Raw genomic sequence first — 27,849 nt, 5'->3', positions numbered from 1 at the left:
AGCGACCGAAGAATTTCCATTTCCCCATGGTCGACGTTGGAGCGAAGGGAACGAGGGGGGGTTCGGTGTCCGTCGAAAAATCCGAGGGAGCTACGCCTTTACGGTGTAAACAGTAGCCGTGTAGCGGTAGGACACGAGCAGGGTACACGACACACGCACGCACGGCCCAGATGAATGGTTGGAAAGAGGTGGGTGTTACGGGTGCACCGAGAGAGAGAGCCCCGGCACCCGGGTTCAGCCCGTTGCATCCTTCTGCCACGGCTGTACAAGCCCGGGGTGGGTAGAGGGGGGAGCCGAGGGGGGCACGGTGGCCGGTAGACTGGCCCCGAGAGTGAGTCCGGTGTGGTCGGTTGTGCGCGAAGCGGCCCGGTAATTAAACAACGACTAGTGGCCATTAGCCCATTATCATATTCATGAACACGGAAAGTGCATCCCGATTCCTCGTCCGGTTCCTACGGCGACGATCCGGCCTAGGCTGTTTATACGGGCTGTGTTCGCGGGGCCCCGAGTCCCCTCCGCCACCCCCCTCCCCTCTCTACCCAACCTCTTCCCGCGTCGCCTCGACGAGGGGAACCCGACGCGGCCCCCGTCACGTCGCGTTCGCCTCGCGAGGATGTCTTATGGGGCCACGCGACTACCCCGGTGGCCCCACCACCCCATTACACCGTCGAGAGGCCGCGGGGCAACCCATAGGGCCCCCGGAATCGTCGCATTTCCCGCGACAACCGCCGATTGAGAGAACATTCCGCGGCCAACGAGAGCCCAGCTTGCGCCGCCAGTTCATATCGCTCATGCTAATGACTGTGATTGCCGGCGACAATGTTGAGGAATTAGGTGGTGGGCCCTGACTTTTGGGACTTGCACGGGGTACAATGGTTGGGGTGGCTTGTGCGGTTTTGTTTGAGCTGACGCGAGCTTTTCACTTAGTATTGCGAGCTTTGGTCTTTGTATTAAGGTTGGCGCCTTAAACTCTCTTCTTATTTAATTTAAATGAAACCTGAAAGTAATTAACAATTTTAGAAACCTGTCTTTGAGGCTGCAATAAATATTAACAGGAATAAAAATTAGAATATAACTATTTCATTTAAATAATTAGAAAATACAAAATCCTGCACAGTGTCCTACAGCAGTACGAATCAAATATTAAACCTGAAAGTGATTATAAAATTTAGGCACCTATCCTGAAGCCTGCAATAAATATTAATAGCAATAAAAATTATAACATAACCTCTTCAATTGAACGATTAAAAATTATAAAATCCTGTATAGTATATAGTAACAGTACGAAAGGGATTAATAAATTTAGGCACCTATCCTGAAGCCTGCAATAAATATTAATAACAATAAAAATTATAACATAACCTCTTCAATTGAACGATTACAAATTATAAAATCCTGTATAGTATACAGTAACAGTACGAAAGGGATTAATAAATTTAGGCACCTATCCTGCAGCCTGCAATAAATATTAATAGCAATAAAAATTAGAAAATAACCTCTTCAATTGAACAATTATGAATTACAAAAATTCTGCACAATGTACAGTAACAGTACAAGACGCAAATGTCAAAATTATTCTTCTATTGTTGCAATGATACTTCTCTAACTTACTATGATACTCCTCCAATTTGCTATAATACTCCTCTAACTTACTATAGTAATCCTCTATACCTACGCTAATTTATTTTTAACCATGCATCGACAAAACCGTCCGCCATGATTCTGAGTTCTCTGGTTTCGTACAATTCTCTCATCTCCATCGGCTTTCTGGATCCGTTACAAGACTCGGATCGTGTAAGATAGCAGGTTTTATTCATCCCAAACGCGAAGACAATGAGAGGTCTGTGGATAAGAAGCTTCCCGCAGGGATTATGAGCCGTTCGTTTCCGATGGCGGACTCGTCCCTCGTGTATCCTCGCGGCGAGATCCTAAAAGAATCTCACGATTGATGTCTGCTCACTTCAAATCCCAATCCCGGCCCTAGACTTTCGCGTGGGCGTCGATTACCAGGCATCAACCGTCCTCCTAAGAAACAATAGGATTAAGGATATCGCTTTGGTTACGGATGGAACCTTGGAAATAAATTGTTCATAAATAAAGATTGTTACACACCTATGCCTCTGGACAATTTTTCTGAAAAGAGAAAGGCAAAACGCCAAATTTAATAGCGTCGAATAATGCTGTGGATATTTCATTTTCTTGTAATAATTTAATGAAAAATCGCAGATTATTAATTGTCAAAGTTATGATATATTCGATATAATAAACATGGCGTTATGTTAAAGGAATTATAACAGCGAAGGGGAAATGGAACTTGAAATATAAAAATAGTGTTTTAAAGTAGAGACTTCAAGCTTTAATATAAAAGAAAAATCATTGTTCTGCGATGATTTTTCACGGAGTTATCGTCAGTCAAAGTTGAGTTATTTTTATCCAGGATTTGGGTCGTTTATTTCGAGAGTTCATTTTTCTCTGAAAATAAAATATGTGATTTGTGATTAATTTAGGTGTCAGCTTATTTATTGGATACTAAATGCTTTTTAAAATCAACTAATCAAATAAAATTGAGGTAGAAAATAGTATGAGTCCATTCACAGATAGTAAATAAATTTTAGTTTGCCTGGAAGACATTTATATATTTAATTTACAGGTTGAGAAATTAGTAGAAAAATTACAGAAATCGACATAATTAATTAATATCCTTGAATCGACTATTATAGTAACCTTTAATTTTCTCTAAATTGTTATAATATTATCAGCAACATATTTATTGTTATATATTTAACTTACACATTGTTAAATTAATAGAAACATTGCCAAACTCGACACAATTAACAAACATCTTCAACTCGACTATTACACTAACTTTTAATTTTCTCAAAATTATTAAACTATTTTCAGCAGCGCGTTTCGCATTATTTTCGCGAACCCGACGGTATTCCGCGGCTTTTCCGCGCGGCAAGCGGTGACAAACGGCGCGGTCACATGCAGGAAAATCAGAAGGAATCGTAAAGAATTCCGCACGCACGGACCGCGGCGGCCACCTGCGGCAATGGCGGCGATAAATTCCACGATGGAAGCTCGCCCGAAGGATTTAGCTACCAGTGGACGTCTCACTTCCTAACGAATGTATCCGGCAAAGTGCCGACGACGATTCCCCCATGGCCACTCGTGTATATGGGGTGTCGATAAGCCGCCGAGTATCGACCGCGCGCCGAGAAACTCCTCCGCCTCGTCCGCGGCCCCCGGAAAACCCGCCGATTTCCTGACGGAATTTATTCATGGCCGCCATTAGCGATCGCGGATAGAGAAGGCATCGCGTGCGCGGCACCGAGATATTAATTGTTGCTCCCTCGGAAAAAAGGTGCGTCCCGCGTTCGCTGCTCTTGCTTCCACGGCAAATTAAAATGTCTGCTCGCCGCCCACGCAAATTGATCTAATCGCCGCTGATTTGCAAATTGCACGAGTTTTTTTTTTTTTTTTGTTAGAGGGAAATGCGCTCGAAGTTTAATTAATATATTGCCTGTACCAACGATCTGTGTACTGCTGTTTTTAATGGTGATGTTGAGGAGAGGATAACTGCGAGATTTGTCTCGAATTTATGGGGATTGGTCGGCAAGATTTGAAAGTTATGGTCGATGTACAAATTGCAATTTTTATGGGAAGAGGTACGGTGATGTTGTATGGTTAATATTTATTGGAAATGTGTGAGTCTCGTTCACAAATTAATATTAGCAAATGTGACTCTCAAAGTTTCCTAAAAGGTACATAAATATACATATTTAATCACTGAAATATTGTTATAATTATTCTGTATATTTAATTTCTATATATTCTATTTTATGTTATATCTCATATTATATTTTTATTATATTTTATACCATATTTATATTACTTTAATATTAATAAAACTATTATTAATATCACAATTATAACCCTATTATAATATTATAATATTAACAATATTAAAAACTACGAACTATCAGCGGCAATATTATTTTTCACAGCTATTTTGCAAGATCCTCACTGCCCTAAATTCTAACATCATCAAATTCAGATCTCAGATTTTAAAGCGCATTATAAATTGAATTTTTCTAAATTATTTTCTAAACTAATGCGGCTCCAGTATGTATAGGATCGTCTCGCAAGGTGAAACGGTAGGAACAATCGAAGGAATGGTTCGCGTAGATTGATCGCTAACAGGTCAATCGGTTTTTGTTTGCAGAACGTTCGGCGCGAAGTGCGCGAAGTGTGGGCGTAGTGTGGGAGCCGGTGATTGGGTAAGAAGAGCCCGAGAAAGGGTGTACCATTTAGCCTGCTTCGCCTGCGACGCCTGTTCCCGTCAACTTTCCACAGGTGAACAGTTCGCTCTCTTGGATGCCAGGCTGCTCTGCAAGGCACACTATCTGGACGTCGTCGAGGGCAACAACACATCCTCCGATGGTGAGACTATGCGAACCCCTTGTTAACCTTGTCAACCCTTTTGCGCTCGATTGCTGACTTTGAAAAAACACTAAAATTATTCCATCACGTCAAATCAAAATTAATCAATTTTATAACAATAAAGTTTAGGTTTAAAGAATTGTTAAGTAATTAAAATGTTGTGAGTCAAATGAATTAATTTTGTGCACTTTGCGACGTGGAATGGAAATGCTATGAACTAGGAAGATTGTTTATAATTTATAGGTAAAATAGCCTCGAGTGCAAAGGGTTAACATATTGAAGATTTTTCGGTTTATGGAAAATTTGGATACTTGCAATTTAAAATTGCAATCGCGTTGAGAGAGCTTAGAAATGTCAGCTGAAGATAGAATATTTCGTAAATTAAATTATGCAATTATTATTATCTTAAATTATTGAATTCATATTTCTCAAAATATATAAATATCTAACGATACAAAATTACTGAAGATAGTTTCTATTTTATATAAATATTCACGGTCTAGTTATTAAGTACGCAGACATTTTTCTCTCTGAATAATATACAGATCAGTGCTGTCCATTGATAATTTCATTAAATAACAATTATAGTTATTCATTACCTATTTGAACTTTAAAACAAACTCAAATAAATTACAATAATTTGAGCACGAATAGAATAAAATAGTTACAACAAACATTTCTTAGCAATTTAAAAATCTTCAAAGAAACAACATAAAAAGAGAATAACAATTAAAAAATAAAAAGGACATACTAAATAAAAAGAAAAAATTTCTCTTGGTGCTACAATTGTCAGACAGCACTGTAGAAAGTATATCAAACCTCGAGATCGAACAGTCCAAATATACCGGGTGATCAAACAGTAATGATCGTGATCGTACGTAACGTAGAAGCCTCGATTAGCATAAAAATGCCTCGAGTTCGAGTTGGATAGCTACTTTCGGGCCACTTTAAAGGGTGCGAACCGAAAGATAGAGTCCTCGCGAATGCGAACGGAAGGTGGGGCGCCCCTAATTGCTACTTTCGCAGAAGGCGGTGACTCCGAAAGCGGCCACAAGAGCGGCAACAAGGCGAAGAGAGTGAGGACGACGTTCACCGAGGAGCAGCTCTCCGTTCTCCAAGCGAACTTCCAATTGGACAGCAATCCCGACGGCCAAGACCTCGAGAGGATAGCGCATGTCACGGGGCTCAGCAAAAGAGTTACGCAGGTTTGGTTCCAGAATTCTAGGGCGAGGCAGAAGAAGCATCTGCACACGGGCAAAATGAAAGGGCAACATGGTACTTCTTGCGTTTGTTTTCTTTCAGATTTCTCGTTAACTATTTTTGATCGGTTTCAATAGCTCCGAAATGCGATGCGAGACCGTGTAAATCGTTTACGAAAAGACAAATTTTATAGGTTAGATAGAGATTAGGAGGTCAATTAAATGTCGGTGGAAATTATGATTTTTTGAAGTCTAATAAAGTATGATAAAGTATGATATTTAGAAATTAATATAAGTTATGATATTTTGAAGTGAATAGTAATTGTGATATTTCAAAGTCAATAGAAATTATATTTCGAAGTCAAAGATAATTATGATATTTAGAAATTAATAAAAGTTATGATATTTTATAGTGAATAATAATTATATTTCAATGTTCGAGGAGAATAGTAATTATGATACTCCAAAGTCAAGTGATATGATAATTCGAAGTCGATAGAAAGTATGACAATTCTCAATGAATAAAAATGTTACTTCGAAGTCAATAAAAATTACGATATTCTCCCTGTCAATAAAAATCACGATATTTGTATATTAATGGTAGCTATGATACTAGAAGTCGGAGCTTTCTAAAAAAGGAAGGGACGGTCGATCTTTCGATAGGATGAATCACAGTTACACCTAGAAATATTGAGAGTTACGACAGTTCGGTGTTAAGCATCGGCGTTTACTGTTACAGTTCATCAATCACCACCGAATTCCACCGCGTCTACGGGCGATTTCGGCCGGCACATCAATTTACATCTGACTTATTCCTTTCAACATCAACAGCAACACCATCACGGCCAGCAGCAGCCGCAGCTCAGCCCGGCTACGTGCAAGAGTCCCACGCCTTCGATTTATCATAATCACGGTAAGAGTGGCTCTTTTTCTACTTTCGATCCCCTTTGTCCTTCGATGCCGAACAACATCTTTCTACGTTTCCTGCAAACGTGAAAGTTGGCTCTTCGAAGCGTACGCGTTCGAGAAATTGTTCGATTACGCAATCGCGGACATTTTGTTTAACCCTTTGAAGCACGGTGGAATTAAAAATGTCCCATCAGTTTGATTTATTGTAGGGCATGGTGGGACATTTTTAGACCCGCCCATTTTAAGCGTCTCAATAATCCTTCGGTGCGATAGAATTTTTTAAAAAAGAATTTAGCACAAGATTAAAATTCAAATCAACCCTTTCAGAAGGGTTATTTCATATTAAGCAGAATTATTTCCTTATCATAATTTATCGATCATTTCGCAAGTAATCTAGTTGTAATAAAAATATCTAAAACAATATTATAGACAGCTCTGAATATTCTTAACAATAAAAAATATCAGACTTCCTTTTAGAATATCAGCTAGAAATAAATTAAACTAATTGTAGCGAGTTCATTGTCCAGGTCTATTCTAATCAATATTTCTTAGCCAGTCTATTAATTAACCCTTTGCAAACGTATATCTACTCTCAGCCAAAGCTCTTCTATATTTTTACCTTCACATAAAATTAAAACATTGTCTAAGCTTTAAAAAAGAATTAAAGAATTTTATTTTTCCTACTGTCGCTATTAATTCAACGAAAATTAATTCCTATCGGCATGACATCGATGCATAAATTTAATACGACAGGAAAGGGTTAAGAGTAGCCTGTGGATTATAAATGGCAGATAAAGTTCGCTAAAAAGTCGCTAAAAACGGACGAGAAAATATTTAAGAACGAGACGCAGTCAGTGCACAAAAAAACGAACCGAAAATTCTGCTTTGATAAGGTCTACTATCAATCGCAACCCCGTCAACTCTGTCTTCAGGCTCGGAACAGTCGATGGACGAGCTCTCGCAGGACTCGATGATGTTGTCGATGCCGAACGAGGTCTAATAGCCGCTGCCGATCAGCACGGCGGCATTGTAAATAATCGCACGGTCGCGTTTCGTATCTCCGCGCATGACAGTGGGAGACCGTCGCGACGCCCGGCTCATTTCGTTTCAACTTAATTTATCGACAACGGCGCCAGCCGCCTTTGAAACTTCGTTTCTTAAACTGCGCGAGCTTCTTTTGCTATTTCACCGTTCGATTTTGACGAACCTTGCTGCCGGTTCATTTAATCGACTCGAATAACGCGCGATATTAAATGGCAAAGCTCGCGGTTTAAGCTCCGAAGCCTTCTTCTAAGACACGTTTCAAAAACGTTCATTTACGCGTTTAATTTAATTAGGCCGTCCCCTGGTTAATGCAATTCGAAGGGTGTTTTCAGAAGGGTGCGACGCAGGGTCTGTGGATTTTTATGTGGCACAGCAATTTTTATCTTTGCCTTAGAAAATTATTTCAGCGAAGCGTTATTTTAATTTCGGAAAAGAATTATTACAGCGTAAAACTCCACAGTCTGTAATTATTACAAGAGCGGCTTAAAATCACAGCGATTTTCGAAAACTTGGACTCAATTTATAAACAATCGACGCAATGAAAAATGTCGATCGAATCGCTATGATTCCGGCCCGCTCGCGCAGTGATATGAATAATTATATGCACAGCATCGCTATTTAATTTACATTTACCATATCTCTATATATTTATATCTTATAAATTATATAAAATAGAGTCATACAAATACAATTTTGATTTTTAATTATCTACCAGCAAAAATGTGAAAGTTCCGTCGTGTTTATAAATAATTCGCAGCACTGTCTTAGAAACTAAATCAAAAATTGAATAAAATAAAAATTGTCGAGACCGCGTCAAAGAAAATGGCGGAAGCTATTGTTAATTAGGGGACGGCTAAAATGTTTCCTGCGATCGTACTTACTCAGTGGGTTAATTCTTCGAAGGGTTGTTCGACGCCGAACGATCGCTGTTGATTAGTGAATGAAATTTATTAGATGGTTAGCGCTTTGGAAAATTCATTTCGAAATGTTTCACCAGCCGTGTTTCGTATTCCCCGCCCCCCCCCCCCCCCCCCCCCCCCACGTATAGCACGTAAGGAGAAGGTCTTGTTTTTTCTATGGTTTAGAACGAAATCCGCCCAGAATGTTGTTAATCGATGACGCGTCACACCAGGAAAAAAGACCGTAGACGGCGCCAACTTTTTTAAGACTGGAACGGCGGCACAGCTCTCTCGCACTCGGTGTCAAGCTTATTATAAATAAGTGATATACAAGTTAACCGTTCCGTGTTAAGCGCGATCACGTCCGCCATGATGGAAGCGGGACGCCGGGAAGCCGTTCGTGGTTCGCTTTTATTCAAATAGTGTTAGCTGAACCTTGGTCATTGCTAAATCAAATTTATTGCTAACTCGTCGAAGCATTTTTATTGTTATCGTTCATTAAATAAATTCTGTTTGGACAGTTTAATAAATATTTTCGCTGGACTGCAGATTTTCTATACCTTAATGATTAGTCGATAAACTTTTTATTTAATTTCCATTGTGAGAAGTCCTTTCTAGGCTCGTAGGTGGTCTTCTTGCTATAGTTCGTACTTTTATAAAATAATTTATAAAATTGAAAAATCGCGCGAAGATCTGCAGTCTAATTAAAACAACAGAAAATGGAGAAGACTATTTTTCTTGCAAATGGCGGATCTCCATGTTAAATAAAAATAAGAAAAAATAAGTAAAATCTTAATTTATGTATTAGTAATGTTAATGCATAAAATCTGGTAGCAACGATTAGCCTAATCCGATCTCCAGCCAACCATAAGTCATCCCAGAGACTGCAGTTCCTGCGGAAAGCAATAAAAGCGATTTATTTCTCCTCGTCCCGCTTCCATCGACCGCCGGTGGATACCTGATGTGATCAGGCAGATCGTTTCGATAAGAACGCGTGCGATCGTGTAAGAATTAGGGTGAAATCAGAGTGGCCTAATCGTCACCGGAAGTTCCGTAGTACTTCGAATACCGTAGCGTCTCGAGCCGAAGAGATCTCTCAGTGTACATCCGAAAGCAATGCTCCGAATGAAAGTATCTTTTACAGTGTCTAGATAATTGTGTACTCGTAAAAGAACCATAATTTAATATACATGTATTGTGATGTAAATATTGTAAACTAAGTATATACAATATAAAATGTTGCTCATACCTGATGCTTTGTCGTTTCTTCCACTGTACCTGAAATCGAGCTTAATAAAAAGATATTCAGTAATTTTAGCCTTGCTTCTTGACCAATAAGACACGCCTCCTGACCAATAGATCCTCCTTCTGGCCAATAGACCACGCCCCGGGGCCAATAGACCACGCCCATACGTGTCAACGACTTTGTGTTACTGTGATATATATTTAGAATAGATTCTTCTACTTGTTGAATCGATGGGTCATGATTCTAGATGATCTAAACTGAGTGTTAATTATTTATATGTTTGCAATAAATATGTTCCTTCTCTAACATTGTTAGTCTTATATTTATCTCTTTAACCCATTAACTACCATGATTCTAACTTGGAGTCTTTGACTTAACGCGAAGAATCTATCAAATGCACTTGTTATGTAAATTAAAGTTCAATCTCTATTTTATAATTTCAATGCCTCTAAAATTATAAATAAAATAGGAGTATATAAAAAGCTGCCGAGTTTCAGAGGACTGAGGACTGCGCTTCGATGAGGAGCATCTTCGTCTAGGAGTTAGACTGGTTAACAGTAAAAGACACTTTTATTAATAACAGTACGGTTTACAATATTGCAGGAGTCAGTGTACATCGCGGTGGGCGATGTCAAATATTCATGCACAAGTCGTCGGGTTTTATATACAAAAGCTACGTGGTTTATATACACTTCTCACTTTCGAATAGTTTCTAGGACACGCTCACTGCAAGGATCATGAAGATACCAGCCGCCGCCATGTTGCGGCATCATTCTTTCATTGCGAAAACTGTAAATCACGAATAAACAGTGCTGAACGATCTTCATCCGAGCAACGTAGACAATGAAAAAGACGAGCTACGGAAACGATTGTTCGACGGAGACTGACCGCGCGCAAAGATGGCGGACCCTTAAAAAGTAACTCGATTATAGCATTGCACATGTATGGCCAAAACACGCTCGTTCCAAGAAATGCCTATAAATACAAGCTACGGACTGTGGTAATCGAAATAAATAATTATAAACATCAGCTAACTAGGGGCCTAGAATCCTCACCACGAAATCCTAAACTATTCATATTATCACTGTTACTCTTCGCCGCTCGGTTATGTACAAAAGGGTAGTCGATCGTCTCCCAGAGCTAGAAGACGATCCTTGAAAAAGCTATACAATCGAAATAACTATGAAATGTCTCATAATTTCGTCCACCGTCGCACCAAGTTCACTGTAAAACCACCGAGCGAATTTTTTTTAAGCGCGAGTCCTCTCACTTCGATGATTCATTAGCGAGATCTACGCGCGAGAATGTTCTTATGGCTAACACTTTTCTCGAGACGAGCGATCGAGGGTCCACGGAGAATGTTCACTGGACACCCAAAAGTCACTGGGTTCGCGTCAAAATTGTTTTTGGAGGTCCTAGGCCGCAGTTACCCAGCCTGGTGGCAGAACTGCGCTTGAAGGTGGTTGGGCGTCGTTGGGGTGAGCGGCGTCAACGGGGTGAGCGGTGTCATGGGGCTGCCGGGACTTTCGCTTCCGGCGCTGCCGCCCTGGTAGCCGCCCAAGTAGGCGCCCACCATGCTCACCCCTGAAGAGTACAGGTCCCCTGGGTGGTGCTGCATCGGGGGCGAATGGTGCACTGGACAAGATAAACAAGCAAATCGTTTGTTAAGTCCCCGTGGAACGCGGTTCAGGTGTTGGACGGGTTTGCTCCATCCCCTAAGAGGTTTAGCAAACGTGTGGATTGATAAAGGGTAGATTAATAAAGTGTAGATTGATAGAATGTGGATTAATATACTGTAGGTTAATAAAATTTGGATTAATAAAGTGTCGGTTAATAAAATGCAAATTAACACTAGGTTTACGGAGTAATAAAAGCAGCCGTTTTATATTTGTTTATGAAATTAACGATTTATTCTAATCGTTAATTTAATCGGTAAATAAATAAATATAAATAATTATAGTAAATATAATCGATAAATAAGCAATAAATGTATCTTTAAAATTTGAATTATAGCACGTTAACAAATCCGTGACCCGTCATTTTGACGGATTCCGTAAATCTAGTGTTAATAAAGTGTAGATGAATAAGCTGTAAATTAATAAACATATTTATATTCTACGAAATAGATTATCCTTTATCCTTTATCCTCAAAGAGTTAAAGCGTCTCCTACCCTGTCAGCCACTTATAAATTGCTACCCCATAAACGACTTATTTATTTAATTAAAAAACATTGTGCAGAAAGCTCTATTCTCTGCTAAAGGAAGAGTGTCGAAGTACTCACTCTGCGTCTTGATCTTCCCGCTGTGCTTTTTCTGCCTGGCCCTCGAGTTCTGGAACCAAACTTGCGTGACCCTTTTGCTCAACCCCGTGACATGCGCTATCCTCTCCAGGTCCTGTCCGTCAGGATTGCTGTCCAGTTGGAAATTCGCCTGTAGAACAGAGAGCTGCTCCTCGGTGAAGGTCGTCCTGACCCTTTTCGTTTTGCTGCCCTTGCCGCCGTGCTCGGAATCACAGTCCTCCGAGGACGAGGTATTGTTCCCTTCGACCACGTCGAGATAGTGCGCCTTGCAGAGCAACCTTGCGTCCAACAGGGCGAATTGCTCCCCCGTGGACAATTGCCGGGAACAGGCGTCGCAGGCGAAACAGGCTAAATGATAAACCCTTTCTCTGGCCCTTCTCACCCAGTCCCCGGCGCCCACGCTCCGCCCGCACTTCGCGCACTTCGCGCCGAAGGTCCTGCAATTGGAAAAGGAACCCTTCATTCGTTTCTCCGGATTTTAAAGCTAGGTTAGGTATATTGCGTTATGGGGCATTTAATTATAGGACATTGCAAGATTAAGTATCAATAATATAAATAATTTCTACGTTTAATATACAAAGAGTTTAGAGTAGAAACTCTAACGATATAGAAATTTATGTAATAAAAATCTAAGAAAACATTATATTACATAATAAAAATTCTTGCAACGTGGTATAGCAATTTTAGCAGGGCTTAAGAGTCACCCCTAAGTGCTTGGGTTTAAATTCTACCATAACCACACGAATCACGCAATCTTCTAGCAATTAATTTTTGCATTAAAAAAGCATATGAGTTTCTCCAAAAAATGCTTCGCCGCTTTCAATTATACCGAACCAAGGCAACATCTCATTCCAACCGACAAACTTTCACCCTTTCCCCCGATCCTACAATAAAAACAATGTCCGTATTCTGCGAGGAGGAGATAATTTCTCCCAAGAGACGATTAAAAGCAGAAAGAAGGATGCTTCGCGTCGGTATAATTGGCAGTTATCGCAGCTTAGAATCGAAAGGAAAGACGCGAATACCGTTTCCGTTTCAAATTAGCGGTCGCGTCCCGCAGGTTTCTCTCTCGATGGCGCGAGGACTAGAGGGGCCGGGGGAGGGCACAAGAAGGGGCTATTTTGGTCGGGGCTGCAGGTTCATTCAGGACCTCCGTGCACGAGAGAATCCGATGGCCCTGTCCTCATTAACATACTACTCCGCCACTCGATGTCGAGGGACATCGGAGTGGAGCAGCGCGTCAGACGCGCGGGTCTCTCTCTCTCTCTTTCTCCACGGTTTCAGGATCGGTTCGACCTCTCGCGATTCAACCGGCAGATTACGTCGAGATTATCTCGACATCTCAGTCCCGCGGCTTCCCCTCGCCCTACAAATGACTCGAACCCTTTGAGCGTAGACCGACGACCAGGAAACGGGCGACACGCCCCGAGAATCTGTCTCCCTTGCTCGTTCGCCTTTTATTGCTCTCTATTTCTCTCTCTCTCTCTCGCGCTCTGTTGCTCTCTACCTATATGTCTCTTTAACTCTATTGCTCCTTATCTATTTCTTTCTCTTGCTCTGTTGCTCTATTGCTCTCTATCTATTATAATTTGTCCCTCTTATAAATATATCAATAATACTATATTTTTAAATAATTTATATGTCTTTCTCTCCGTYTCTCAGTCTTAGAATTGCTAAGGTCTTTAAATAAAAAATTGTGTAAGCCATTAGTTARAARATAGCGAAAGTACCTAATAAAATAACTGTGTAATCCATTACTTGAAACACAGTGAARGTCTCCAATCAAAAAATTGCATAAGCTAAATTATTAAATTGCATAAGCTTATTATTTAAAAAATAATGAAGGCCTCTGGCTAAAAAATTGTATACGTCATTAGTTARAAAATAGTGAAAGTSYCTAATAAAAGAATTACATAACCCATTATTCAAAACCTAATAAAAGAYTTAAGTCAGAGAATTTTAAAAGCCTTATTATAAAGCCTAATTAAAAAGATAAATAAAATTGCAAGARCAWSGTCWAKGCCATCGTCGAATTGGTTAACCAAGTTGTGCAACTCGAAATCAGGAAACATCGACAGGGATGTTCTTTTTTGCTTAGAAAAAGCCTGACAAGGAAAAGAAGAATAAGCCGATGGGGATGAACGGGAAGAATGGCCGATCGACTATAGGTTTATTGTATGGAAAAATATGGTAAGCTACGGAAGGATTAGTCTGACGACGAATCGCGCAGTCATCGTCGCATCGAAGATATTTTCGGGCATTATTGGTTATGGTGATCGTGCACCGGGGCGCGCCTAGAAGCGAACCAACATAACCCCTCAGACGTCGAGTCGCGAGTCCAAATTTATTATTTGTATCGTGTTGTATAGCAAAATTATTTGTATTGTGCTCATGAATTATTTCTGTGATATTTATATATAATTTCTGCTAGGTTTATATATTATTTCTACTAGGTTTATATATTATTTCTACTATGTTTATATATTATCTATATTATGTTTATATATTACCTATATTATGTTTATATATTTATATGCAATTTAGATTATATTTCTATTATACAGCATGTTTCCACATAATACTTAAATACCATATACAGAGGCCGGGCGAGGTGTGATTAGCATAAATAGTGGCGCCACCCCTATCCTGATCGCGCGTTTACGTCGGATAATCGAAAGAGAGAAGAGAGGCAAGACAGCCAGAAGCCCCGTGTAACCAGCCCGGTAGGATGGGTAAACTGGTATTGGGTATCTATAAATCTTCAGGGCCGTACATCGGCTACCAAACGACCCCGCCCTAATTTATTCATTTGTTCTTCCACATAGGCGGGCCCTATAAGTCAACGGGGGATTAAGTCAGGCGCTATCCGACCTCACCAAGGCAGAAATTCATGGTCCCCCGTGCACGACCGTAGTCGATTCTCGCGCGCTCCGCAGGCAGATCACGATCGCGATCTTCGATATCGTTCCGAGATACCGCGGGACTAAATAAATTACTATGCGTTTTACCGGTGAATTATTGTTTTCGACGGCGTAGCTGATATACCTACAGCCCGAAATGAATCGGGAACCGGCAACACCATGCACCATGGTGACTGAAATGTTCTGCGATTTTAAGGTCTCTGGTAGCTAGGAGCATTTTTTAAAAATTAGAGAAACTGTTGAGGAGGCAATTATCGAAGTATTGAGGATCTTGATCGATAGTTTGTGGATTTTTATTAGATATAATAATTGCGAAATGATAATGACAAATTATAGTAAAATTAGAATTGATTTTTAAAATTAGAATGTGACAGTGTCTTTGCAAAGTCTTTTGGGCCTTCTCGAAATAATCTCAAAATAACTATATATATAATGAATAAATAAATAACGAGTCTACAACAATGGGACGCTGATTTTTATGGTAATGCGATAATTGATGGATAATTAGTCACAGTCTATAACGAGGTCTCCTTGAACAGATAGCCAGAGCTAATTTCGCTAAAATCTGTCCGCAATTTGAGTCACGTGGCCGTCACGTGGGCGCGTCAGTGGTTCGCCGGTGGGTGATTAATGTTTTCGACGTGGTCTCTCTCCCCGGTTTTCTACCTTCTTCTCCATCTCCTCCTCGTCATCTTCCTCTTCTTCAGCGGGGACCTCACGTACAGGCGAGCTATTCACGTCACCGAGCATATATACGTGTACCACGCATGCTCGCGCGCAGCGAGCTGTGCGGAGTCACGTTTGCGACGTTTGAAGCCCCCAAGCACACCGATGGGGCCGGGGCCACGAATAAAGGACATCTCAACTGGCTTTTTCTCGCGGTCACGGGTCCCTTCGTAACCAAAAAACGAAAGCGGAAAAAAAAAGAAGAGCCGACCGTGTTTCGCCCAATCCTGCGCCGTCAAGCTTTTGTAACCGAGCCCCGCGGATCGACCGGCTCGATCGGACTCCGCTCCGATACGCTATTGTCGCCCGTTGCCCCTCAAATGTTAACACCTCGATGCAAGGTATGACTACCTGTCAGAGCCCGCGACAACATTTCGTAGCAATATTTTAAAAAGAATTCTGATTGATTAATATTACGAAGGAAACTCTGCGAACAGTTCGATTATCATTGCTCGAGGTTAGGTACGGAAGAAAATGGCGGCGACAAGTCGACTACCACAAGATGTTAGAAGCCTATAACATTGATATACAAGTCTAGACAAAACACAGAATTCTAGTAAATAAAATAAATCACAAAATCGCAAGTTAATCGAAATAAAATAAAGCTTGTGAAAATTTCTTACCGTTTCTGAGATCGCGGTGGAAACAATTCGGGCATCTTTCTGTCCAATTAAGGAAACTCGCGAGGCCGAAGAACTGATCACGAAAGGCGAACAGGAAGCGCGGACGGGAGGCGCTCCGCCCGTGGCTGATTATTCCCGAAGGGTATTCAGGAAATCGTGCGCGGCGATGATTCGGCGGCGGCGGCCGGGGGGAGCCGAGGGGAGCCGAGGGGGTGGCGTCGGAGATCAGCCCTCGCGATTGGGATCGGGTCCCTTTTTACGGAAGGCGTAGGCATTCGCATTTAAGTGCCATTAAGGCGAATACGATAAGGTTGTGATTAAGGCGGCGGCCGTTTCGCTGTCCGCGATCTTTCGGGCATACTGAATTAAGAGAACCGGAATCCGCACGGTCCCCGGGCGCGGACCCCGCTAATAGAGCGATTTCTGGTCCCCCGGGCGAGCTCTCTCTCGCGTTCGGTTTCTTTCCTCGCCTCGTTTTGTGCCGCGGTCGAGAGACGCGGAGCGAGGGAAACGACCGGCGGGGGTCCGAAAAGGTGGCCCCGAAAGGGGAAAAGGAGAAACGGGTGGGAGAGAGAGAGAGAAAGAGAGAGAGAGAGAGAGAGAGTGGTCGGATCGTCGGAGAATAGCGTCGGCGAATATTTATTAATTTAAAAGACACCCGTCCTCGGTCCTCGACTGAAAAGCACCGACGACGATCGCGCGAGGGGGTGGGCGAAAGAGAGAAATTCACAGCTGGCCACGGGAGAGCTGGCTTACGAGGCGAATTCCTTCGGTTCCTCGGGAACACTGCCAGTCTTTTTACTCGTGACTCGGCACCCACATGCCTGCCACGTATACATATATATATGTCTATACGTGTAGCCCGTGTTCCCGATCGAAAACCACCACCCCTCAGGAATCGCTTTGTAATCGTTTAACGTGTAATCGCACGCTCCTCGTAAAACGGGATCTTAGTCTCAATACCCTCGCTAACCTAACCTCCAAATTCGATTATTAACCACTTGCAATAAAACTACCACGTTGGCTAGCCTTTGTTTGTTACTAGTAAATTACTATGTCAACGTTATGTCGAATGGAATTAATTATTATAAATTGTCAAATGTAAATAGTTATAGTTTATACAAATAGAAGTAGGAAAATTTGTAAACCGGAAGCTACCCTAAGCCGCATAGGCAAGGATTATGAATAAATAAAAAAAAAATATTATAAATTGTCTACAAGCACGCGAATAAATACTAAAACATTGAAGCTTTCCTAATTCTAATAATAACTATTTTTCTGCATTGATCATTACTCTCTCGTCACTGGATAAAGTAAACGAGGAATCTGATTAGGCCAGCTAATAGACGAAGCAACGGATTCGTAGAGAACAACCCGTGACGGCCTGGGACCAGGCACCAGGGACGGAGATAAAGGCAAGGCTCGTGTAAAGTCCGAGATCCAATTGATTAAATCTGTCAGGAGCGACAGTTGTTCCGGAATCCGGGAGCAACACGAGGGTTTTATCGATGGATCGAATAATGCTCTGTCTCGTCGTAGCCGGTGGAGACACCCCACTGGTACGAGCACAGCGGAGCTTAAGAGGATGTCCCCCCTCTACGGCTACCATCGGTTGCTCCTGGAAAGAACCATCATTTGTTCGACTTATGGGGACCGATCTTCGCGAGGTACGCTGACACCAGCATAACCGATATCTCGGACACCCTGTCGCGCAAACCGGCCACAAAGATTCCACGAACAGCTCCCGAGGGATCGATTCCGGGGGGCTATCGTTTCGGATTAAAAGCTCGTGACTCGCCAATATCGTCTGTACCCCCTTCTTACACGGGCTCCAATGACCGTCTTTTAACACTTTTGACCGCCACGTTTCCTGAAATTACTGCCGGGATTACCTGTTCGAGGTAAAAGGTACGATTTAGGCCTGGTTTGATTAGGGTCTGCCACAAGCAAAAGCCCACCGATTGTTTCCTATTTTATTTGTATTTTATATAAATTTTATTTGTATTTTATTTCCATTTTATTTCCATTTTATTTTTATATTATTTCTATTCCATTTTAGTTTGATTTTATTCCCATTTTATTCCTGTTTGACTTTATTCCTATTTTACCCCTATTTTATTTTTATTTTATTTTATTCCTGTATTATTTCTGTTTTATGTAATTTCTATTTTACTTTTGTTTTATTTACACTTCGTCCATATTTTAATATACGCCTGAATAAAGTGGTTTAATTATATCAAATTCTTATATAAGAACGTTTAGTTAAGCTCTTGTTATAGGAACATTTTTATAATACACAAGAACTTGTTTTCTTGTTTAAATAGCTGAAATTCGTGTTCAAATAAATGGATTTAGTCAAACAATTTACCCAGGTGTTCGCATAATTGAGAGAACGCTCGACAAAGTAGATCAGATAACAGGTATTCAGCAGAAGTTTGCTACATATATACTGTATTATAATGTATATTATAATGCATATTGCATATTATAATATACTGTATTATAACATATATTATACGTACTGTATTACAACATACATTACAACTACATCATACCGAAAACAATAAGCTGAGCGAAAAACGTCACCGAAACCCTCCCCGAGAAAATCATCGACAGCCCACAATTTCGAGTTCCTGTTTCCGAATCAGCGCGCGGAAATCAGTGGTTCGACTAAGATAATAATTAAGCAGGGTTAAGACCGGAGGTGTCCGCAGGCCCGTGTTCGTTACCCGAAGGTGTTCGACGGCGTCGCGGGAGAAGGTACTGCGAACGAACCAGCGCGCGAAGGCATCCGCAAATAGAAACGCGTTGTACTTACAAGGCGTAGTCGTGCCTGCAGTAAAGCCTCATCCCCCGTAGGAAGCACGAGTGCTGGTCGTGCAGAGGCCTGGCACAGGCGCAACACTTGAGGCACCTGGAATGCCAGGTACGACCCCCTACGCAGAGGACGGTGCGCTCGCGGACGCTTTCCCCGCAACCACCGCAGTCCATCTCCATGCCATCGTGGCCCTCCTTGTTGCTCACGATCCCGCTGCCGCCCTTCTTCACGCTCGGTATATTGTTGTTGTTGTTGTTCGTCGTGTTGTTGTTGTTGTTCGAACAGAGGATGCTGTCCGGGCACTCGGTGTCCACCTCGATCTCCGTCTGCAACAAATTCCCCGGTTGGTTAGACGAATTCGACGAATTAAAGAGCTGAGATTACTGATAATGTCCTTTTAGCGTTCGCAGGGAAATAAGTCACGTTTGATTTGGAGCAGTGGGGACGCCGATGCTTGCGCCGGGAGTCTTGTACAGTGGCGCGAAATTCAGATATAAAAATGACAGTGCAAGGGAGAATACGATGATACAAGTGCCACCCTTTTCTTATTATTTTAAACAATAATCCACGATGTTAGTGTTCAAGTTTTGTAACTTTAGTCTTGGTAGTTTCTGAATTAATTGGAAAAATAGCGGAGGAAGTGTTCAATCATCGTGTGTATAATCAGATAAATGTTTCGAATTGACTCGTTAGCAAATAGCAAAATTGCTATAAATTTCTACTTTCTTGTATATGTAGACTTATGTTGCGGGCTTAAAAATATATCTTGGAATTATTATGTTCTAGAAAAATTATTAAAACTTTTATATCATAGCAGAATTAACTGGCAGAATTTTCAGAAAAATTAAAAGAATTATACAAATTCGATTGGAAGTTAAAATAATCGAAAATTAATTAATTAAAAGAGAATCGTGTGATAAAAATATGTTTTCCATTCGGTGGCATTTTTCGGGACGTCCGGGACAGCCGAGAAGTGGTCATCACCGATCGATCGGTGAGGCGAACGGCGGGGTTCGAGGGCCGTTTCCAGGTGTGTAGCACGATTGCGGCTGGCTGCGGGCTCCAAATCTCAATTAATACTCGGCAAAGTGAAATAATAAACGAGCGGTAGGCCGCCGGCTGATAAATGACGCCGCTCTGGGCATGATCCCTCGGTCCCCGGGATGGGCCGGCCCTAACGTCTACGATTCGCATGATTACACACACGTCGTGTATCACTGTGCGTGCACGCGATTCCGCGTCCCGGGCTATGGTGGGCGCAAATTTGCTCATTGTGCCGCGGAGATTTAAGTGAAATAGCGGATACGTGGGCGGTGTAAATTCGAGTCGTCTAATTTACAGGGTAATCTCCAGATCCCGCCACCCTTCCACCCCCCCTTTAACGATACTTTGCGCCAATGTTTCTTTCCTCCTATATTCGGTGAGGAAATATTGTTTACGCTGTCCATTATTATTCGACAAAAATGGGAGTGGAAATGAAATAAAGAATTATTTAAAAACGGTCATGTAAATAAATGTAAATAAATATAGCTAAATATATATATATATAGATAGATATAGCTAAATATAGATAAATAGAAATAAATAGAAATACAGAAATAAATCACTCGACTGCGATAAACGCGATCTTCTTATTCCGCTTCGCGTGATCGAAGGATCGTCGAACCGGCGAGTGTCCACGGGGAATTTCGAGGCTGGCGCTTAGCGAATTAATTGACACGTAGGAAACATTACAAGTTCCCGTTTAATTAATTAGACTCGGAGACGGCGACCCGGGAGGTGGGGGGAACCCACCCCGGCAACTATAAACCGGAAAGGGGTCTCTTGTAAGCTTGTCCCGCGTAAACCTACGTGCGCCGTCCAGAAAATTTACTACGCACTATATATTAATTTATATTGGTATAATATTTGACAAGATTTATCGCTCGACTCCAGAGATAGGGCTATTAAATCCAGGGGAATTGTTAATGATTCTAAGCAGCGGAACGTAGGCGAAGAGTTTCAGGATGGGTCTGCGCGGCTTAATACGTTCGCCTTCGGCCAAAGTCTTCCTTCTTTCTTCTGTGTCTTCCATCCGAAGATTACGGAACCCGGGGGATCTTTGTGTTTCTTCTTTTACGCGGAAACTATCGCTCCGCGCGGTTGGATAACCACTGTATAATACTCTCGACGATGTCATTAGTTAGTCAATTCGCGGATGGGATCGTCGGAGATATTATCCAGCCATTTCTCATTGCGTTAACATTTCATTGCGAATGATTTTTATTTTGCACAAATGGTTAACAATGAAAAATACGACTGCACTTCTAATCACCGGACTGTCTTATATATCTTCAGCTAATTTTATAACAAAAATATGAAATCCACGGTTTATTTATCAGAATTATTTTGCGACGAAGCGAAGCTGAAAAACGATAAAATTAGGGAAGGAAAATTTCACCGAATTCCTCCTGCTGACACGCGTCAGCTTCGTGGAAGTTCGCGAACAGATGTCGACGCTTCTGTGCAAACTGTACAATGTGAAATAACGATTAAGCATTCGCAGCGAAACGTGGTATCGTTCATTAGTCAAGCATAACCGCCCGGTATAAACCCGTGCCAAGGTTCGCGTTTAATTGACAATCGACAACGACACACGCCGGCGCAGCTGATTCGCGTTTTCCTTTTTCTCGCGTCCGCCACGGAGAAAAGGAGACGCGGGAGGGGGAGGGGGGGGGGGGGGCGAGCGAGCAGCAGAAAGACAAACGAAAGGGGAGAGAAAGTCATTGTGAGTGCGTAGAGATAAACGCACGGATAACGCTTATCTGATCTGTATGCAATTTTTTCTTATCGCTGTCTCCCGGCACACGTGCTCGCGCGTGCACACGTGTACGCCGTGCCGCGGCTCAATGTTATTAATTGGTACACGAGTAACGTACAAAGGTTATTGTTCATCCTAGCGTGCAATCAATGAGTTAATTACGCTACGTCCGCCGACGTTATGCGTGTCCGGGTGTTTACCTCGTTCCTATACCTAGCACGATCGCTGCGCGCGCTATCTATTGACGGAGATGGCCCAGAAACGCAGGATGGATTGTCCTAGGATTTGTCTTATCTTCAAACGTTCGAGATTGTTGTACATGTTCAATGATATTAACAATTTCTCGATCGGTTACTCGGTCGTAAATATTTATCCCATTATAGGTTAATTAAATCTGCTAACATTTTTGTAGTTTAATAGGACTATTATTAAATTTATTTCATCTATTTTATTTATAAAAATAATATTATTACGCGTTCAATGCCTCGATGTTTGTTGAATATAATGTTTGTTCATTAAGTTCTGACTGTTGGTTTAGCAGTCTTGTTATTTTATTTCGCTATGCGACGGCGACGAAGTTGGAAGTTTCGATATTTATTAGTGCTTCGATAAATTGTTTTTCTTTTGGTAAATTATTTAAGTAGTGTACCAGGTGGTAAGATAATCTTGTAGAGACAGATAAGATGTGATTTGATAAAAATTTTCAGCTAGATAGAACGTGCGGTTCTTTAATTATTATATCGTAACGATTAGAGTGATCCTAGCTTCACCGGAGACTTCAATGCTTGCACAAGCGACATCTTCACGAGAAGAGATCGCTGCAGGCGCCGCGCACGAGTTCACACTATTACCTTTATGCTAGCTCTATTTGGCTATCAAAAATTTATAAATTCCCGTCACTTTATTATTATAATTGCTTCTACTATGTCACCTTGATATTTATATTGTAAATCTTGGAAAAATCTTGGAAACTGCAGATACGTTTTAACCGAATCTCTATACTGTGACAGAGATAAAAAAAAGCTCTGTACTTTTTCAACATTCTATTGCCAAGTATGATTATTCCAATATTTTAACATATCGCGCGCATAGTTTTGAATAGATTAAAAACAGTGATTTCTTTAATTTCGTCCATCGACTGGTTTTAACCCGCGTTGCGCGCCGTCGACGCAAGATCCACTCGGCCGCGGATTTGCATGGGACGCGCCGAAAGCCACGTAGCCGCAGCGAAAGAAAGAAACGTCGAAAGAAAAGGCCCGTTGCATAACAGACACCTCAAGAGAAAGACAACATCGACGACAGCCAATTTCGAGCGACGGCTACGGCTACATCGCCCTCGCCTTCCTCTCTCCGTCTTCCTCGCCTCTCGTCGCGACTTCTCTCGCCGCGGCCGGGCCCCGGTAATCATTTCATGCATAGCTGGACGGTCACTGATTTATGATCTGCCGAAGGCGATGTTGAACTCCCCACCTGTGATTTATACCTTCTGGCATTTCGATCTTCCCGAGGAAACTGAGCCCGGCGTGTTCCTTTTCGACGGAACCCGGGGACCCGTCGATTGTGCCTCTGTCGCGGCACCGTCGCCATTTCCTCGCGATTCCAACCCTTTCGGCAGATCCGTCCACTCTACCTGTACTACCTATCGACCAGTAATTAACCGTGTAATGGTTGAATTTACGGTACAAGGTTGCTGAGAGGAAATATCGGTAGGAGATGATATAAGATATGCAGATGAGATTGTTATTGAATTATAATATTGGCGATTTTTAAATGGGGATAACATTTGGCATACAATTTCATATTTCCCCAGGAAATTCTTCCAACAAATTAATTATTAACCCGACACGCCGCTGAGTAAACGCAATATAATTTCGAGAGGCGCGTAACGCACCGGCGAACGACATCGCGTGCGACATTTCAGATCCATAAAACTCGCTGACACTTCATTGTACCGTTCAGCAACGTTCGCTCGTAAATAGCTATTATCGCGTAGTAAATATTACGCGACGAAAACACAGCATAACACGCCTATCAAATCGCGATTCATTAACGCCATTGTTCGGGAACGATAAATTTTCTCTCCTCGTCGGATTGACTCGCGTAAACGTTGCCCCGACGTTGCGACCCATGTCTCTCTTCGTGCTCGCAATTGTCAAAAACATGTTGCCGGTCTTTGTTTCGTTTAATTCGCGAACGATCGGTCTTCGTCGACGAACAATGAGGAGAACCTGCGATAGCGTTTTCGAGTCGTCGATGCTCGCGCAAACGGAAAAACTCGTCCGGGACTAAGCTAAGGGGCTGTTACGGTGACCATGGCCGACCGTGGGATTTTACAATGGCGTCCCTGGTTTATGACCCGGCGAAAAACCGGCGCCACGGAATCCAACGGGTAATTTACAACCGGCCGCAATCTTTGTCTTATACCCGGTTGCCCTCGGAAAAATCGAGAAGAAGTGTCGTAAATCGAGACGAGCTCCCGCAAATAGTTTCACGATGTTTTCAAAACTTTTCTAGCTCGTAAGAAATTCTTAATACTTTTTCAGTTCATTTTTAATAATATTTCCAGTCCCATAGCTTCTTATTGCGAACGATAAAATATTTTGTATATTAAAAGCGCCGACAATTTTCGCTGACAGGGGAATAAAATATTATTCACCTATCGTTGTTGTAATGATGTTATGTTTTATATAATTTTTATCTAGTTCTTATAATTTTTAACAATAATTCTGTGCGTAGCGTCTACGTTTCAGTGACGCAAGATTACAGCGAGAATAACTCGCGCCTCGCCACACATTAAGTACAGTAGAATTGATTTCTCTATCGTCTGCGAACAATTTCCTATTTAATTGATCAATTACAGGAGAATCCTCCCGGTTTCCCGCTGACACCGCAAAATATCCGATCGTCGCCGACGATTTAATCTAGCCCCTAAGAATAACGTTCTCAGCGACAGAGGCTCGGCCAGTAATCGAGGCGCGCCGTTTTCCCAATCGCGATATAGTCTGCGGAACGTGATGGATAGCTGTCGGTCCGACGGATTGAATATCCATCGTGTTGTCAGCGTTCCGGTGGGAGTCGAAATTTTCATTTCGTCGACCGTGGAATTTTTCAATTCGTCCCGAGACGGTCGTAGGTGGACGCGATCGCCGTAGAATGCAATCAGCGGGTAGTTAAGAAGAATAATAGGAGCTCATTTTTTATTCGTCAACACTTCGGGGGGACGGAGATGAGCTGACAAAGTGAGAAATGCAACGGGTGAAGAGGTCAAACGGGCTTCGCTGCCGACTACCGGACACACCGATGCCGTTCTCGGATACGTTCGATTCGTCAGTTGCGTCCGAGCGGACGCGCGTTTAATGGCACGAGCGAGTACCATTCCACGTGATTTATCGACCTTATACGTTTCACCGGGTATCGTAAACAATTTTTCGTTTCGTGCCCCCGGCATCGGTTCAACCCTTTCGCTCGATCGCTGGGGCCGGCAGGGAAATTCGTCGGGCACAGGGTGTCCGGATTTGCCGCGATTTTATGACTACCACCACTATGGTGGTTTTCGCGGCTTTGGCTAATTCTTTTCAAACAACGACCGCGCGCAACAACAGTTTTATATGCATTATAAATATATGTCGATGTTTCTGTAGAATTTCTGTACTAAAATTCCTGCTCGTTTGTTAAACAATACGTTAGTAGAACGCAACGATGACACCTCGTCGTTTATAATTTATTCGGACGCTAAATTTTCCGTGCTGATGGTATTAACTTGTTAAATTTTCCCAGCGCTATGTTTTCTATACTATATTATACATATTCTATAGTAAACTATATAATAATCTCTTCTATACAATTTTCAGTAATAATATCCAGACTTTTGGGTCGCATTTAACTACTGATTTATAAACTATAGTTTGATGCATATTAGAGACGCAAGGTTATCTAGAAAAACTGCTTCACCAATCTACTATTAACTCAATCGTTAAACAAATGGTACATTGTGAAAGATGCAGTATTTGCTGCCACTTGGAGCAAAGATGGCGCGTGTTAACCTTTGCTCGATTTACTCGTCGTTTAAACCGTAGAATTTGCTACAAGATTCGCCAATGAAGCTCCACAATATAATCGAAGTGATAATAAAATTACGATGCTGTATATTACAATAATATAATTGAAAATAGCACGTGACAAGTTGAAACCAAAGATAGCACTCTCGAAGCTCTAAAATCGTTCTTAAAAGTCTTAGCACACTTAACGCAGACAACTGTGCAAACAACGATGACTCAATCTTGACTTCGACACTTCAGAAAATCGAATGACTCTCGTGGCCAATCGTAGGGTATGGTTTTTTATGCATTCATGGGACTCGAACATTTTTAATTCACTTTTACTGTAAGGAAATTTGTGGGAGATGAATTATATTTGTTCCTTATCGCTGATTTGTTTTCTATGCTATATAGAAAATAAATATGTAGTATATAGTGTATTATAGTAGTCTGTTCTAGTAGTTTATTACAGTAGTTTATATGATAATAAATAATGAATAATTAAGTCAGCACTGAACACTTTCTACAGCGTATCATAGTCATTTAAACTCTACTAATATTTTATTATACTAAGCTATGAACTTGTTAAAGTCAGCGACCGTGCAAGAAAACGAAACAATTTTCCGAAGCTAAATCCAAGTAAAATTTACAAAACCTGCATTAAACAACGCTACCGATCTAATTAGCAACCCCTTACGAGGATAAAGCAATGTTTTATTTAACAAAGACAGAAGTACAAATCAAAGCTAAGCTAGAACAGCTTCAGAGCTATTTCTGCAAGCAAAAGAACTCTTTACACTAAAGCTAGCAACCAAAGAAGCACCTAATCGCAGCAAAATCGACCTAATTTTTCCAAAATAAATCTCGTCATACCAATCGCTTTATACACTGTATACCAATGTAGCACTAATCAAAATTAACAAACGCTGCACTGAAGAAACTTAGTAACATCGCTCAGTAAAATCAATTCAATCGAACACAGTTTACAACAATTATTTGCGAGAAGCCTTTGTGCAAGAACCACGGAGCTCGGTTAAATAAAATGAATCGCACTCACCTTCATGTCGTCGGCGCGTGGATCACGTAGGTCACAACCTCGACATCCGGCGATCCATGACTCGACCAGCAAAAGTCCAAGAGTGTCCGAGTGAGTCCGAGAGGGTCCGAGAAGCTTCAAGAGACGAAGTGGATGGTTGAACAATCTCAGTCCGTCAATAAAAAGCAAATCACAGCACGGTAAAACCTCGTCGAACCGATCACGCGTTTCACCTATCGAACGAGTCGAAAGTCGTCGACTTCGTGGATCGAAAAGGATCGAAGAGCAAAGCACCCTGTCCAGATCCGTGGCCCGGGGAAGACTGGCGTCCTCGGTCCTGCCCCTTCCACCTTGAACCACGCGCGAACCCAGACCAGCTTGTTCTTTGCAGCCTCGCCGCAGTGTGCACACACCCACCGACAGCTTCCACTTCGTTTGTACATGCCTCGTGCATCCACTGTGTGCCCCCGACGCTGTGTCCGTGTTGTGGGACAGCAGAGGGGGACTCCTGTTCGTCACATGACTCGATTCAACCCTCTCTGTGCCGAGGAGACGATGGGTTGAGGGACGGGGAGCCCTGAAATGGCAGCAGGCTCCGCCTACCTGTCACGCCCACTTTGGAATAGTGGTGGGGATCTACGCTCGAGAGGACGAAAGTCGAATGGAATTTCCGTGGGGATCTGAACGCGACCTTCTCCTTCTTCTTCTTCTTCTTCTTCTTCTTCTTCTCCTTCTTCTTCTCCTTCTTCTTCTTTATCTTCTTCTTGTTCGTCGTCGTCGTCGTCTTCTTCTCCTTACACTTGCTCTTCCTATTTCTATTCCACCCTTCGACGTGTTCTTGCTCGAGT

The 27,849-nt window shown here is 41.9% G+C and overlaps 2 protein-coding genes across 2 annotated transcripts; one reads left to right on the top strand and one right to left on the bottom strand.

The window, feature by feature from the left end:
* The first annotated feature begins 4,114 nt into the window (after positions 1 to 4,114).
* Positions 4,115 to 8,345, top strand: Awh (LIM/homeobox protein arrowhead). Its single transcript, XM_078181662.1, has 5 exons — positions 4,115 to 4,125; positions 4,226 to 4,443; positions 5,470 to 5,718; positions 6,382 to 6,555; positions 7,484 to 8,345. Exons 1-5 carry the CDS (start codon positions 4,115 to 4,117, stop codon positions 7,549 to 7,551), a joined length of 720 nt encoding a protein of 239 aa, XP_078037788.1. The 3' UTR covers positions 7,552 to 8,345.
* Positions 8,346 to 11,166: 2,821 nt separating this feature from the next.
* On the bottom strand, positions 11,167 to 27,028 carry LOC144470463 (LIM/homeobox protein Awh). The gene is made up of 4 exons (XM_078181648.1): positions 27,023 to 27,028; positions 19,129 to 19,454; positions 12,023 to 12,477; positions 11,167 to 11,375 (listed from the first exon to the last, which is right to left on the bottom strand). The coding sequence occupies exons 1-4, from the start codon at positions 27,026 to 27,028 to the stop codon at positions 11,167 to 11,169; spliced, it is 996 nt and encodes a 331-aa protein (XP_078037774.1).
* Positions 27,029 to 27,849: the final 821 nt, after the last annotated feature.

This window comes from Augochlora pura, chromosome 1 (genome assembly GCF_028453695.1).
Source record: "Augochlora pura isolate Apur16 chromosome 1, APUR_v2.2.1, whole genome shotgun sequence".
NCBI lineage: Eukaryota > Metazoa > Arthropoda > Insecta > Hymenoptera > Halictidae > Augochlora > Augochlora pura.
Note: the sequence above shows the minus strand (reverse complement) of the source record. Positions and strands in the feature narration are given on the sequence as shown.

What these genes read in the sequence shown, in the direction of transcription:
- Awh (XM_078181662.1), top strand. An exon ending in CAACAACACATCCTCCGATG is followed by an intron (nt 4,444 to 5,469) that starts GTGAGACTATGC and finishes CTACTTTCGCAG; the next exon opens with AAGGCGGTGACTCCGAAAGC. An exon ending in TTCGATTTATCATAATCACG is followed by an intron (nt 6,556 to 7,483) that starts GTAAGAGTGGCT and finishes CTCTGTCTTCAG; the next exon opens with GCTCGGAACAGTCGATGGAC.
- LOC144470463 (XM_078181648.1), bottom strand. An exon ending in TGCAGGCACGACTACGCCTT is followed by an intron (nt 12,478 to 19,128) that starts GTAAGTACAACG and finishes TTCCAATTGCAG; the next exon opens with GACCTTCGGCGCGAAGTGCG. An exon ending in CGGGAAGATCAAGACGCAGA is followed by an intron (nt 11,376 to 12,022) that starts GTGAGTACTTCG and finishes TATCTTGTCCAG; the next exon opens with TGCACCATTCGCCCCCGATG.